Below are 15,394 nucleotides of genomic sequence, written 5' to 3'. Positions count from 1 at the left end.
GGATCAGCCCCGTGTCCCCCGGCGGGATCAGCCCAATGTCCCCCGGCGGGACCGCCCCCATGTCCCCCAGGCAGGAGCGGCGCTCGCAGCCCCGGGCGCTCAGGGCCACCGGCGCTGGCTCATGACGTGGGGCCGGGCCAGCGGCCACTGCTGGTGGCGTGGTGTCCCCGCGGGCAGCCCCGGGGACTCCTGGCAGCCGCGGTGCCGCCCTGGGGCCGGGGAGGTGGCGGTGTCCCGGTAAAGGATGCGCTGCGGCGTCCCCGGCACCGGGAGCGGGATTCGGGCAGCGCCCCTCCCGCCCGCCGTGCAACAGGAAACGGGGCTGCGCTCGGATAAAAAAAAAAAAAAAAAAAAGGAAGCGGCTGTTAAAAAGCCGAGGGATCGTGATCGTAGACTCAGAGCATCACAGAATCATGGAATGGTTGGGGTTAGAAGGGAGCTCACAGCTGATCTCCTTGCTCCAAGCCCCGGCCTCAAACACTTCCAGACATTTCCCACCTTCTGGACAACCTCTGCCCGAGCCTCACCACCCTCACAGGGGAAAATTTCCTATTCATATCCAATGTAACCCTGCTGTCTGTTGGGTCTGAGCCATCTCCTTGGCCTGGCACTCCAGCCCTTTGTGAACAGTCTCTCCCCAGCTTTCCTGGGGCTCCCATCAGGTTCTGCACGGCCACGATCAGCTCACCCTGAAACCTCTTTTCCACCCTCAACAACCCCCATTCTCTCAGCCTTTCCTCACACCAGAGGAGTCCCAGCCCTATAATCAACCTGGTGGCCTCCTCTGAATCCATATTTTCCTGTACCTGCCTTTACCTGTATCTGCAATTCTCATTCTTTGACAATATTTGTGCTGCTTGAATTCCCAAAGGGGAGAAGCAGAGACAGACAGAGAACAAAAGGAGAAGAGAAGCAGTGGAAAGGTGGTGGAAGCATAACTTAGTGACAGATAATTGCAGACATAATCAAGGTGTAATAAGAAGGTCCCTAATTCCTCCATAAGGTGATACAAGGTAAATTAATTCCCCTGCCTCACTTATGTGCATGGTGCCTTTGAGAAGGAAGGAAATTATGGTCTGTAATGTCTACAGCAGCCAGGCTTGGGTGTCACCAGCTCCATTTGTGTGCCCACAGGTGCCCCACAGGGCAGGGACAGTGTGTCAGGACAGGGTTTCACACTGATGATGACAGAGGAAGGTTTGAAATGGGCAAAGCTGAGCTCCTACACAGACCCACTGCCACAATTTGTGAGCTCTGTGAGAGGCTCTGGGTCCCTGTGGCCTCGAGAGAATCATTTTGTCTCTTTTAAATGATGGGTAAGGTGTTTTTGTCTGCTTCAAATGATCAGTGAGTGGCCTGGAGAGGTGTTGGGTACTGAGAAAATAGTTACACACAGCCTTCCCATTCCAATAATTACCAGAAACCCCTCCTAACTTATATTTAGCCATGCTGAATGTGAATTTTCCTCTTCAGCACACTCAGTGCTTAGGAAACAACCTGCTTCAGATTAGAGGGAAACATCAGAGGGGGAATTTTACATGTGCAGAACTGGGACGATCTGTTGGATGTGAGGAGCTTCTCGATGATGTTTGTGCCTGGAGATGACAGAGATGTTTTCTGTCATTCTCCCGTGCTGGGCTGTGCTCCTGTGCCACCCCAGAACAGGTATTTCAGGTCACTCAGGGAGTGGTTCTGCATTTCAAGTATTCTTGTCTGGCTGACCTCATCCAGTTTATCCCCAGAGAGCTTTCACTCAAAATTCCCATTTCTGGCTGCTGATTTGAGCCTGACAGGGGGTTCCCTGTGCTCTAAAAACGATTCCCCCCAGTTGCACTTTCTGGCTAAATTCTTAATATTTTACATTTACTTCCTTTCAATGTTGATTCTTTTTAGGATTTAAACAAAAACCTCCTTGATTTCCAAGCCACCACCCTGACTGGAAGCTGTTTTGTGCAGCCCAGCTGCTCAGTCCTGCTGCACCCCAGGCCTCCAGGTGGAGAAGGAATGAGAAGGATGCAGGAAAAGCACCAGGAACCCTCAGGAACCAATGGTGCAGTGATTTCCTTCCAGCCCCAAGACCCGTCACACATGAAAGGAAAATGTTCTTCCTGCTTTTTAATCTACACTGTTTGTAACCTCTGAGGGTGTCTGGGGTTTGTTCTTGTGTGCAGAGGTGGCTGTGCCCGGCCAGACAAGCCCAATTAACACCTTAGCTGGGAGAGCTAATTAGAACCAGCTAATAGGAAACAGCAGGCCTTGGAAATGAGGGAGGATTTGGGGTGTTTGACAGGGATCACAGAGTGCACATTTGATTTTTCTCACCCTCAGCCACAGAAGGGTGTCCTCCCTGCCCAGCTGAGGTGTGTTGTGATCCCTGCTAATAGAACCCTTGTCTAAGGAACATAGAAAATAGGTCAGGTCATGACTGAGTCTGATGATCTGTCCTTTTTGAAGATGGATTTTAGAATTTCAGTTCCAGTTATCCTTTCCACCCCTTTGAAGAGAGCTGCTAAGCAGATGAAATTCCTGAAAAGGACTTTAGTAGTGGTTTGTGTCGCTCAGCAATGCTGGCACAAATCAGATTATTGCTGCAGACATCAGATCCTGCTCACTGTTTGAAGGGCACTAAGAGCAGCGTTTCAAAGGGATGTGATTTGCATCATCAGAGCAAAGTGTTTTCCTTCTCTTTGCGTAGATCTGTGTTTACTGCAGCCCTGCAGTTTTCACCTGAAGCTGCTCTGAACTGGCTGCAGCCCCTGGATGTTTCTTCATGACATGAATCATTCCAGAGATTTAAGATACGTTTTTCTTCCAGCCAGCTGTTATCAAATACCCACACTCCACATGGGTTTCAATTGTCATGGAGCTGTTTTACCAGTTTCATCTCCACAGGAGAAACTTTCCTGTTGCTTGTGAAACACTCTGAAATCCTCTGGCAGCATTGAAGGGAGAGAGAACATGAAGTGTGATGAGCAAAGTGCTTCTGAACACCCAGATAAGCTGTCCTGTCACCCAGCAGTGATGTTCCCCGTGTGTAGCTCTGGTTTTGTGCCTGAGGTGTTTTGGTTTTCTGAAATTCTTTTCCCAGGGAATTTTCTGTAAACAGGAGAAATGTTTTTGTAGCTGTCCCTTTGTTATTCATTCCTTTCCCCAGGAGGGACTTCTCCTTGCTGTCCCTCTGCTCTGACCAATGGGAGTGAAGAGGTTTGTCTTTGTGTCACCAATCCAATTGGTCTGTGTGAAATGGGATAAAAGGGAGACACAGCCCAGAAATAAAGGAGTCATTTTCAGCCTCCTGAATCTCAGAGTCTGTGTCATTGTGGTGTAAAACAGCATCACCCCTCCACCTTTTATCCCCTGCACCTTTTATCCTTGAAGGCCAGAGCCAACGAGGGGAAGATAACACAGCAGGAGCAGCTGGTGGGGAAAGAATAGGTTGAGGAGGGGAGTGAGAAGGAAAAATCCTAAAGGCTGCAGATGTGGGAAGGTGGGGGGGGACAGGGATGGGGAACCCGCAGTGCCAGAGCCCTGTTTGTCACCATCAGTGACCCTGAGGCAGCCACACTTCTGCTTCTCAAGGCTGATGGCTGGGAAGAAAAAAAAAAAAGACTTTGGACTGGAAAAAAGAGTGGGACTGAAGTGTGAGTGTGAGTGAGTGTAATGCACGTTTTCTCCTAGGTCAGGTCACCGTACAGGGAGCTCTGCTTTCTCAACCCAACCCAAAACAAAACCAATCCCAAAACTGCTTTCTCCGTGGTTTTTATTCGTTAGTAAACTTCCTCAGCATAAATAATATGAGCGCCACTGGGCACAGCCGGCACCTGGCGGAGGGAAGAGCTCTGGAATGGCCCTCCGGGGGTGGCTTTGGGGACAGCACAGAGAGCAGCCCCTATTTCCTCTGGGCTCCTGCGATGGCGGGTTTGTCCTCGCGGGTGATGGGGATGGTGCGCTCGGGGACATCGCTCTGCTTGCGGGGAGCGCTCACCGTCAGCACCCCGTCCAGAGACAGCGACGACGTGATGGTCAGCGGGTCCACGTCGTCCGGGATCCGGTATTTCCTGCTGAACTCCCTGGCGATGAAGCCGTGCTCGTCCTGCACCAAAAGGAGGAGGAGAAGGTTTTAATTAGAGATGTCCGCCCGGTCCCGCCTTAACCGCGGGGTCTTTGCTGGAAGGAGGCGGTTTGGGATCTCAAAGGGAAGGTTTTCAGAGAGTTAAAAGGGGGTTTGAAGATGAGCTGCCCTCTGCTCCTCTGGTGTGAGGAAAGGCTGAGAGAATGGGGGTTGTTGAGGGTGGAAAAGAGGTCTCAGGGTGAGCTGATCGTGGCCGTGCAGAACCTGATGGGAGCCCCAGGAAAGCTGGGGAGAGACTGTTCACAAAGGGCTGGAGTGCCAGGCCAAGGAGATGGCTCAGACCCAACAGACAGCAGGGTTACATTGGATATGAATAGGAATTTTTCCCCTGTGAGGGTGGTGAGGCTCGGGCAGAGGTTGTCCAGAGAAGGTGGGAAGTTCTGGAAGTGTTTGGGGCTGGGGCTTGGAGCAAAACTGAGTGGGGCAGTGAAAGGTGTCCCTGCACAAGGAGATCAGCTGTGAGCTCCCTTCTAACCCCAACTATTCCGTGATTCTGTGAGTGTCACTGGGCTGCAGGTGCCTGCAGGAGCACAGAGTTCACAGGAGGAGGCTTTGTGCCCACCCCTGTGCCAGCCAGAGCCTTCCCTGCTCTCTGTGCTGCCATTCCCAAGGTGTCATTCCCACCCACACCTGCCCTGCAGACCCTCAGTGCCTGATCCCACTGCTTCATTATCTCCTTGGCCAAAAAGGATTCCAGGAATTGTGTCAGGATTACACAGCAGTACTGGATTTCCTGGCTGACACACTGTGCTCCCAGGAGCTCCTGGGGTGACAATTCCAGGGACACAGCTACTCTGAGGACAGGGGATGGGCACTGGAAAATGCTGTTACACCCAGCTCTGGGCATGGCTTTGCATCTCTGCCTGCCCAGTGTCCACACAGGTCTCCAGAGCCTGCAGGGAGAGGGATGAATGACTGCAGAACAAAAATTTAAGGACTGGAAACTGATAGCCGGGCCTAGGAAAGGTAACACACAGGGCAATGACTGATTTGTTGTGTGGCTTGATTATTGCAGTTCATTTTTAGTTCATTGGACGCCTCCCTGCATTCCTGGCCTCTTCCCAAAAAGAGGGGAAGCCCAAAAATGCCCATTTCCCAGATGATTTTCCAGTTCAGTTCACAGTTCACGCAACATCAGCAATAAACCTGCACCCTCCTGCTGCCCTGTGCGGGACCAGCTCGGGGGGATTGCACGGAACATCTTGATTTTAAAACATTACAAATATTTGAGACATGCACAGGGCTGTTTTGCAGTCACCAGAGGTGAGGGAGCTCCCAGTGACTCCCTCAGGGCTGAGGTTAGAGCAGGGGGTACCTGGCGCTCCTCGTGCTTCCCGTGGATCTCGATCATGTCCCCGAGCACCTTCACCTTCAGCTCCTCGGGGGAGAAATGCTTCACATCCAGGTTCACATAGAATTTGTCCTTGTCCAGCCGCATCTGCAGAAACCAGGAGGTGGTTTCAGAAAAGAGCAAAAGCAAAGAGGTGACTTCAGCAAAGAGCAGGTGAGGGTTGCAGCTTGAAAAAAGAATGCAGCAAGTCAAGGCTCAGGCTGGTCTCTACACACACACCCTGACCTTTATTTTGGGATCTGGTCTGAGTGGCTCTGTCCCTTGCTGGCCTTGCATGAATGCCCATCCCTACAGGACCTGAGATTCTCCACCTGAATTGCTTCAAACTGACTCTTTATTTCAAGCTGACTCTTTATTGTGGCAGCCAGACCCAGGTCACTAAATCGAGAGGGACATTAATGCAAGGATTAAAATAATACTTTCACTCCTTCTGCTTGGAATAGCTCCTCAAGCTCCTTGTAAACAAGGCAGTTGACTTGCAGGTCAGGCAAAAGCCGCTTGGCTCAGCCCCTGGAGGGAGAAGGCGCCTGCTCTGTGATCCTCTGGGTTGTGGATCTTATTAAAACTCTGCTTTAATGGGCAGGGATTGTTTAAAACAGGCCCCTTTCCCCTCAGCAGCCGTGGGCTCCTGCCCTGCCTGGCAGGAGGATCCCACTGCCCTGTGCTCTTTGCTTCTCAGGTGGGAGTGGGGCTGAAAGTTTGGCACGGGAGACTGGGAAATCAGTGAAATGAGAGAAATTAGGGAAATTAGGGTTCCTCCTTTCCCCTGCCAGCTCCTGGGGTGATCTGCCATGCACACTGAGGTCAGTTTGCCTTTGTTCCCATCACTATGGCCAGCCTTGCTCCATCCCAAACAATGCAGAGGCACAAACACAGCACCTTTTCCCCCAGCCTTTTTCCTAAAAAAACCCCCAAAAACACCACCTATGAGCATCTTCCAAGCTCTGAGCTCTCCTGGGCCTCCAGAACCAGCAGGCTGTGCCACAAAGAGCCCAAAGAAGCAAAGGTTACCTCCGAGAGTCCTGTCTCTAGCCAACTGGGCATCCGAAGGATGGGGGATCTCATGAAGAAGGGGCTGAAGCTGGGGGAAACAGGGAGCAGCTCCGACTCCGGCAGGTGCTCCCCGAAAATCTGGTCAAAGATACGACTCGGTGCCAACCAAGAGAAGAAGGGTCTGCGGATCAGGGGGTTGTGGATGGTGATATCCATTGGAGAGCGCTGGAGGAGCCTGGCAAACAACTGTGCTGCAGTGCCGTGCCGGGAGCGGGGACAGCTTTATACCCGTGCAGCTGGCCTGGCCTTCCACCCCCCCGAGGCCTCTTGAACAGTGGTGTCAGGGATTTTATTGTCCCACTCCTGGGCTGGGCCCTTCGGCGGTGCCCAGCCGCTGTCTGAGGGATTTGAGCGCGCGGCTGAGGAGGAGGGGGAAGGGGAGAGAGGAAGGAGAGGAGCCCAATGGGGCAGCAAGAAGCCAGAGCGCCCTGGTGCCCGCCCTGCTGCCCACGTGCTGTTTATCCACAGTCCCAGGCGGGCTTGGCCCATGTTCCCAGCTGCTCTGGATGCCAGGGGATCAATGCAGCTCCTATCTTTGGCTCGCAGGGACCGGGACAAGGGGCTGTTGTTCCTGCTGCCTCGGCTCCAGCATCACCCACCAGGGCTGTGCCTGCCCCAGCAGCCAAGGGAGCCCCAAAATCAGGGCTGGGGAAGGTGCCAGGAGGGCTTTGCTGGGATGGCCCTGGCACTGCAGCTCTGCCCAGCGAGCCCTGCTGCCCTCATGGTGTGTGTGAGTAAAGGATGGATCTCTCCACTGACACCTCTTGGTTTTGCCCACTGCAGAACAGATTTTTCTGGAGGGAGGACCCCCCAGAGAAAACCTGGGCATGGTCACGGTGCTGCAGTGCACCCAGGGGTGCAGAAATCTCTGTCTGCCTCTGCCCCTGCACTAACCTGCCTTCCTGCAGCTCTCCTCCAATAATTCGCTCATTTATTTTGATTCCTGCCTTGCCCGAGAACCCAGATCACAGGAATGGGTTCAGCCTGGCCACTGTTGAAGGGCAAGAGCTTGTCTGCCTGTGAGAGCTCGCAATTTAAACACAATTTCTGGCTCAGAGGCACTGCCAGCTCTGCCAACCCTTTGCAAAAGGCTTTGAGCCTCTTCCTCTTGGCTCGCCTGCAAGAATAGGGAGCGGGATTTGCTCTGTGCAGCAGCCCAGGCCATAAATACCCTCTCCAAGTCCCCATGACATCAACAGCACCGCACCTGCTGTCCTGCACTGCAGGGCTCAAGGAAGTCTCTGGTTTCAGAGCTCAGCTGGGCACTCCTCCCCTGCTGCAGCACCAGCAGCCCACCAGCCCCGTTCAGTAAAACTGGATTTAAGCCAGGGTCAGAGCCTGGCTTAGCTGGTGATGTCTGGCACCAGCATTTCTCCATGACTTTGTGCCAAAGCCCTGGCCAAGGGAAGAGCCTGGGCAGCCAGCAGGGCTCAGGATGGGGAGGTGGCAGCAGTGGCATCTGGATCCTGCTTCACTCCCTGCAGCCCTTCACCACTAAAGGAACAGAAGGCTTGAGAGAAAATCAGGCTCCTCACGTAGGGAACGGGAGGGGTTTGAGCCCCAGGCTCACAGGGGGCAATTGGGTGTGGGCAATGGCTTCGTTACACAACCTGAACAAGCAGCAGCCACCCACAGGGGCTCAGGGCCACCAATTCCAGTGCCAGGGACTCCCTGAGCTTGCCTTGTCCATGAGGCAGGCACTCATCCCTTAGGAATTGGACTGGCTACAGTTCACAGCCTTCATGGCCTCCTCCATCTTATTCTTCCTGTCTTGGTATTCTTGTTTAGAAGAATAAGAAGAATAAGAAGGTATAAGAAGCCAAGGAGCCTCCGTTGCTCTGGAGCAGCACAGCCTGGGCTCCATCCCGCTGCCCTCAGCCCCTGGGTGCAGGCTGTGCTCGGCTGCCCATCCATCCCCTGCTCCAGAAGGGACCCTCAGGGGGTCCCCGAGGTGTCCCTGGGTGCAGGCAGTGCCTGCCCTCCCTGTGGAATGCAGCGAGAAGGTTCCCTGGCCGCCCCGGCCCGGCGGGGCTATTTTGGTCCAGCTTTTTTATCACACACTCCTCCCTTTGGAACCCACCCAGCTGAAGCCTTGCAGCTCTTCACTCGGAGAGGCAGCGAGGGCTGGGAAGGAAGGAGGGAAGGAAGGAAAGAAGGGAAGAAGGAAGGTGGCAGTCCTGGGCACGCCATGGCCGCACGCACGGTGCCCCACGCCTACCCCATGAGCTCCGAGTACGAGTTCGCCAACCCCAGCAAGATCTACGACCAGAACTTTGGAGAAGGTAAGGAAGGAGGTGGGATCCCCCTCTGTGCATCTTCCTCCCCTCTGCTGCAGGAGAGCTGCGGGAATTCCCTCGAGGGAGCTGGAGCTCCAGGTGGGGAAAGCTGGAGATGAGGAGTTTTGAGTGGAGGAACCTGGATTGAATCAGGGGGGAACAGCCAGGGAATATCCAGGGGAAAAGCAGGGAATATCCAGGGAATAACGAGGGAATATCCAGGGCAAAACCAAGGAATATCCAGGGAATAATCAGGGAATATCCAGGTAATATCCAGGGAATAAACAGGGAATAAGCAGGAAAAAACCAGGGAGTAACCAGGGAATTATGAGAGAGTAGTCAGGGAATATCCAGGGAGTATCTAGGGAATAACCAGGGAATAGCCAGGGAAAAACCAGGGAATAGCCAGGGAATATTCAGGGTCCCTCTCTTCATGTCCACTTCTCCATCCATGCCCACTGCTGCCTGTCCCATCCCTCCCTCATGCCAGCCATGCTCTGGCATTCATGCACATGCTGTGAAAACATGGAGCAAAATCTCTCAGGGGAGGGGGAGAAGCTTTTCCAGCCGGGGGATGTGGAGAAAAGCTGAGCTGGGGCGTTCAGCACAAAGCTGGGCAGAGGGGAAGGAATGTGGGCAGCAGCAGAACCATTCAGCACCAGCACAACAGCGTGAAAAGGCAAAAAGCTCCAAGGAAAGCCCTCTGGACAATGGCACACAAAAGGCCTTTAGTTCTTCAGGGCGGTTTTTTTCAGCATCAGCAGTTCCCATGCCCATCCATGCCTGGCTGTGGGCTTGGCCCTGCACAGCTCCCAGAGCACCCACCAGGCCCTGTGCACCCAACATGTGAAGCTGGAGACCAGCCCTGGGCAGGCCAGGGGCACACAGAGCCTGGCAGGGATGTGCCTCTGGGTGTGTTTTAGGGGCTCTGGGTGTGTTTTGGGGGCACAAAAGTGGGAGCTGCAGCAGACTCCACCCCTGCTGTGGTGATGTGGCAAAGCCAAGGTGTTCTGCAGGTCCCAAACTCCTTTGGTTGCTGCCCTGCAGGGGAACAGCCATCAGTGTGACCAAACAACATGATCCCAGTTTATTGTTCACAATGAACTACAGTTATAGATTCTATAGATTGTTTGTTCATGCATCATCTCGTTGGCCAGCTCGCCTTGTCCATGAGGCAGGCACTCTCCCTTAGGGAATTGGGCTGGCTACAGTTCACAGCCTTCATGGCCTCCTTCATCTTATTCTTCTTGTCTTGGTTTTCTTGATTTTCAGGCTCTTCTTCTTATTTTTAAGAAAGCTCAGGCTCTTCTTATTATTTTTTTCTTATTTCACCCTGTTTTTCTCAGGAACCTTGAAGGATTCCTGAGGGTTCTGGTACCAAAACTTCAGGTGGTTTGATGAGCTTGTTCCCAAATAGTGGAGCATCAGAATGGCCTGTTGTGCCATTGCTACACTGCTCCAACCCTGGAATTCCCAAACCCCCTTCCACTCCCTGGAAAACCCCTCACTAGAGTCTCCTTTCCAGGTGTGTCCCCATCGGAGATTTTAGCCCCAGCCCTGTACCACGGCTACTACATCCGGCCCCGCCTGAACAAGCAGCTGGAGAGGGGCACCTCTGAGATCTGCCTGAACCAGCACAAGTTCCAGGTGTTCCTGGACGTCTGTCAGTTCCTGCCCGACGAGCTCAGCGTGCGCACCGTGGACAACCTACTGGAGGTGGCGGGGCAGCACCCGCAGAAGGCCGATCGCCACGGCTTCATCTCCAGGGAGTTCACCAGGACCTACATCCTGCCCCTGGACGTGGATCCTCTCCTGGTCAGGGCCACCCTGTCCCACGATGGCATCCTGAGCATCGTGGCGCCCCGGACGGGCAAGGAGGTGAAGGCCAGAGTCAACGAGGTGAAGATAACGCAGCAGGAGCAGCCAGAGGGGAAAGAAGAACAGGCTGAGGAAGGGAGTGAGAAGGAAAAATCCTAAAGGCTGCAGATCTGGGAAGGTGGGGGGGACAGGGATGGGGAACCCGCAGTGCCAGAGCCCTGTTTGTCACCATCAGTGACCCTGAGGCAGCTTCTGCTTCTCAAGGCTGATGACTGGGGAAAAAAAAGAACGGACTTTGGACTGGAAAAAAGAGTGGGACTGAAGTGTGAGTGTGAGTGAGTGTAATGCACGTTTTCTCCTAGGTCAGATCACCGTGCAGGGAGCTCTGCTCTCACCCCGGGGTCACTGCTACCCTCACCTGTGAGGCTGTGTCCCAGTGGACTGTGCTCTAGCCCAGAAGGGCACTGGGGAGAGAGAAAAGGGGATCCCAGAGCTGCCTTCTGAGCTGGTGGCTGAGTTTGGTGGCTGTGGAAGGTGGGTGTTGGTCTGTAAAAGTTCCTGCAGCAATCAGGAGGAGGGAGGAATAAATCTGCCTCTGCTCTTCTCTTGTTTGCCTCGGGCTGGTGTTGCTGCAGTGCAGCAGGAAGGACGGACAGTGCCCAGCTGGGGCTGAGCTCACCTGTGGGAGTGACACCTGTGGGGACATGGAGGGACTGTGGCCACCTCTGTGCCTCTCCCTGTCACTGTAGGACATGAGAGAAAGGTGAGAGACTCCACATATTTCAGAAGGCAAAGAGCACAGAAAAAAGGCTTTATTGTCTAATTCTCACTGCCTTTTATAAGGTGCTCCCATCCAGACTGAACATGGTTGGGGAATAGGAATGACACCTCTCTGATCCCATGGGTTAAACCAGAGAAACAGCAAAACACCACCTGGAGAAAGATTGTTCTGAGAAAGGAAAGTTGTGTGCCAGGATTGTTTTGAGAAGAAGCTTTCTTGGGAAATTTATCCTTGGGAAAAAGTTCACAGCTGCCAGCAGGCTGAAATCTCTCAGACCCAGAAATATCAGGCCCACATCACCCCCCTGGCCCAGCTGCTGTTTTGGGGACCCCAGAGCGAAGTGACCTCAAGGACAAAAAGCTGAGGAGCCCTTGGAAGGTCCCTGAGCATCTCCAGACCTGCAGCTGGAATGAGCCCAAGTGAATGGGGCATAAATCAATGTCCAGCCACAGCCTGTGCCTGCTCAACCCTTCAGTCACTGAACATCCTTCACACACAGACCCTTGAGAGGGGCCTGAACCCCAAAATACCCAAGGGCAAGGCTCTGCTCAGCCCCCATTGCCTTGCTGGTGCCCCAGCCCTGTCTGTGAAGGCAGGGAGGGGCTGAATTCGGCCTCTTGCAGACACTGTGAGCAATGTCCCCGTGGTGGGGACAGGGATCGTGTGGCAGCTGCTGCCCCTCTGGCCCCAGGGCTCAGCAGGTGACAGTTGCCACCCTTGTGTCATCAGGGCCGAGCCAGGCACACAGAATGCTGTGTCAGTGGCTAAATTTGGGGGTGCCTGGCGTGCCTGGGTGCACACAGAGGGGAGAGGAGGCTCCAAAACCCTCGGGGATGTAAATTCCTCCTCTCCCTGGGGCTCTGCCTCCACCCCACTGTGGGGCCAGGAATTCCTGGGGGCAGGAATGCCCGGCTCAGGAGCCTCTCCAGCACATCCCTGGGGAGCTGGAACACAGATACGAGGCTGATTTTTGTCCCCTGCCAGGAACTGTGGCATCCAGAGCAGAGCAGAGCACTGCCTGGCTATTTTCAGCTCTTTTGTGCTCCCCAGGGCTCTGGGGATGTGTCAGATGAGGAGCAGCCCTGCCTGCCAGGCCCAGGGGGCACAGGGAGGGTGGCTGAGCCCAGTGCAGAGCAGGCAACCTCAGTGTCTGACCTCCTGCAGCAGAACCAGATAAACAAAATAAATTTAAAAAAAATCACCTTTACAACAGGCATTTTGTAACTCATTGCTAATAACTCCAGGGATAATTCTGGGTTAGGGACTTTCAATCACCCAGACCCTAGATCCCTGGAGGGCTGAGCTCCTGAGCCCTGTGGTGAGGGCAGAGCCCCGTGGGTGTGTGGGGGCTCCTTTCCTTCCGCCCCCCATCCTAAAAGTCTTCCTCAGACTCACAGACGTTGTGGCAGCTGCTCTAAAATGCTTCTCTGTCCCTGCTCTGGCAAGGAACGCTGCTGGTACTTTTGCTCATGGTTGGGATGAACTCCTGTGGCTGGGGATGGCAAACACCTGAGCTTGGAGCTGGCCAAGGAGGGCACATATGGCACAGCCAGGACACACATGGCACAACCAGGACACACATGGCACAGCCAGGGCACACACATGGCACAGCCAGGACACACATGGCACAGCCAGGGCACACACATGGCACAGCCAGGACACACATGGCACAGCCAGGACACACATGGCACAGCCAGGACACACACACATGGCACAGCCAGGGCACACACAAGGCACAGCCAGGGCACACAGGGCACAGCCAGGACACTCAGGGCACAGCCAGGGCACACATGGCACAGCCAGGACACACATGGCACAGCCAGGACACACATGGCACAGCCAGGGCACACACATGGCACAGCCAGGACACACATGGCACAGCCAGGGCACACAGGGCACAGCCAGGACACTCAGGGCACAGCCAGGGCACACACACATGGCACAGCCAGGACACACATGGCAGAGCCAGGACACTCAGGGCACAGCCAGGGCACACATGGCACAGCCAGGACACTCAGGGCACAGCCAGGACACACACAAGGCACAGCCAGGGCACACACATGGCACAGCCAGGACACACACAGGGCACAGCCAGGGCACACAGGGCACAGCCAGGACACACATGGCACAGCCAGGGCACACAGGGCACAGCCAGGACACACATGGCACAGCCAGGACACACACATGGCACAGGCAGGACACACAGCCAGGACACACATGGCACAGCCAGGGCACACATGGCACAGCCAGGGCACACGTGGCACAGCAGGACACACACATGGCACAGCTAGGGCACATACATGGCACAGCCAGGGCACACAGCCAGGACACACAGGGCACAGCCAGGACACACAGATAGCACAGGCAGGACACACATGGCACGGCCAGGACACACACACATGGCACAGCCAGGACACACATGGCACAGGCAGGACACACACACATGGCACAGCAGGACACACAGATAGCACAGGCAGGACACAGATGGCACAGGCAGGACCAGCAGGTGCCATCTGTCCCTGCCCATCACCGGGCACACAGCCAGGGCTGGGGCTGCACTGGGGGAGGATTCTGAGACAAAAGGAGCTCCCCAAACCCTGCAGGGCTCTCTCTCCTCCATTTCTGACAGGCGATGCCAGCTCTGTCCCTGCCTGTGCCACTCCTGTCCCCGTGCCCGAGGGACCGGGACACTCTTGCCATAAAAGAGTGAGGTGACGACACAACCCCGTGCCCTCCCCGGCTCTTCCTGATCCTGGTTTTGCCCTCCCGTGTTCATCTCCCCGCTCGGGGCGCTTGTGCTGTGCGGGTGTCACCGCTCTGTCACACGGGACTGGGGCTGGCAGTGCCCGGGGGCGGGCAGGGCTGTCCCCACAGTGTCCCGGCCATGTCCCTTCAATGTCCCCGCAGTGTCCCCGCAGTGTCCCCGCAGTGTCCCCGCCGCTCCCATGGCCGCAGACACGGCCCGGGGAGGGAATGCGGAGCGGCAGCCAAGCCCTCCCCGGCCCTGCCAATGTTTTTTTGACGCTTTTCTGTTTCTCTGGTGGAGCTCAAAGCGGCAGCTCCAGGATTTGTGAGAGAGGCTGATGGGAACAATTCTCCCCTCCTTCCCCACAGAGCAACAAAGCCCGAGTTATCCCAGAAATCAAAACAGACGGTTCATTAAAACAACAGTGTCTGTGGCGAGCCCAGAGACACGGAGTCTGCAGCTTCCCGGGCAGGGACGGGCTCCTGGGAACACCTGGGCCCTGCAGGAGCCTGGGAACAGCGAACCCCGGCTGTCTGCACCACCCAACCCCAAACCCTGTGGTGTCTCCCCGGCCCCAGGCCCAGGAGCAGTGTCAGGGCAAGGCTCGGGCTCTGCAGGTCTCAGTGCAGCTCACCCGAGCCAGCCGTGACCCTCCCAAAGCAGATCCTTCTCCTTCTGCACCTCCCGGGCACGTCCTGGTTTGCTGGGTGACAAACGGGGCTGGCTGAGAGCACACCTGGGGTGGGAACCAGCTCCTGTCACAGAAAGGGGAATCAATGCCCCCAGAAAGGGGAATTAATGCCCCTGGAAAGATTAATTTTGCCCCCAGAAAGGTGAATTAATGCCCCAGAAAAGTGAATTAATACCCCCAGAAAGGTGAATTAATGCCCCTAGAAAGGTTAATTTTGCCCCCAGAAAGGGGAATTAATGCTGGACAGCCCTGGAGGGTCAGACCTGCACAGAACTGGGGCTGAGTGCCGGGTCAGGGCTGTGGGGCAGAGTTACTGCTCAAGGATGACAATAAAATCATCTTTCAGCAGGATCTGTTCTCTTAGACCTGCCTGAGACCAGCTCCCAGGAATTTCCTGACCCTTCTGTCCAGGAATGGCCAGGGCTCTGCTCCTGCCGGCTGGGCACTGTGCAGGGCTCTCAGCAGGGGCAGGGAGGTGAAATGTCCCCTCTGACCCGCCCGGGCTGAGCCCTGCGGCTCCCCAAGGCTGGGAGGGCTCTGCTGGGA

The 15,394-nt window shown here is 55.2% G+C and overlaps 2 protein-coding genes across 3 annotated transcripts; one reads left to right on the top strand and one right to left on the bottom strand.

Moving 5' to 3' along the window:
• Positions 1-3,785: 3,785 nt before the first annotated feature.
• Positions 3,786-14,861, bottom strand: CRYAB (crystallin alpha B). Of its 2 annotated transcripts, none has more exons than XM_083878132.1 (3): positions 14,792-14,861; positions 5,448-5,570; positions 3,786-4,093 (listed from the first exon to the last, which is right to left on the bottom strand). In XM_083878132.1, exons 2-3 carry the CDS (start codon positions 5,568-5,570, stop codon positions 3,890-3,892), a joined length of 327 nt encoding a protein of 108 aa, XP_083734258.1. In that variant the 5' UTR covers positions 14,792-14,861; the 3' UTR covers positions 3,786-3,889. The 2 variants fall into 2 exon arrangements, with proteins under 2 accessions (XP_083734258.1, XP_083734257.1); XM_083878131.1 differs by lacking the exon at positions 14,792-14,861 and adding an exon at positions 6,495-6,882.
• On the top strand, positions 8,629-11,366 carry HSPB2 (heat shock protein family B (small) member 2). The gene is made up of 2 exons (XM_083878128.1): positions 8,629-8,818; positions 10,338-11,366. Exons 1-2 carry the CDS (start codon positions 8,725-8,727, stop codon positions 10,787-10,789), a joined length of 546 nt encoding a protein of 181 aa, XP_083734254.1. The 5' UTR covers positions 8,629-8,724; the 3' UTR covers positions 10,790-11,366.
• Positions 14,862-15,394: the final 533 nt, after the last annotated feature.

This window comes from Zosterops lateralis, assembly GCF_965231275.1.
Source record: "Zosterops lateralis genome assembly, chromosome: 25".
Lineage (NCBI taxonomy): Eukaryota > Metazoa > Chordata > Aves > Passeriformes > Zosteropidae > Zosterops > Zosterops lateralis.
Note: the sequence above shows the minus strand (reverse complement) of the source record. Positions and strands in the feature narration are given on the sequence as shown.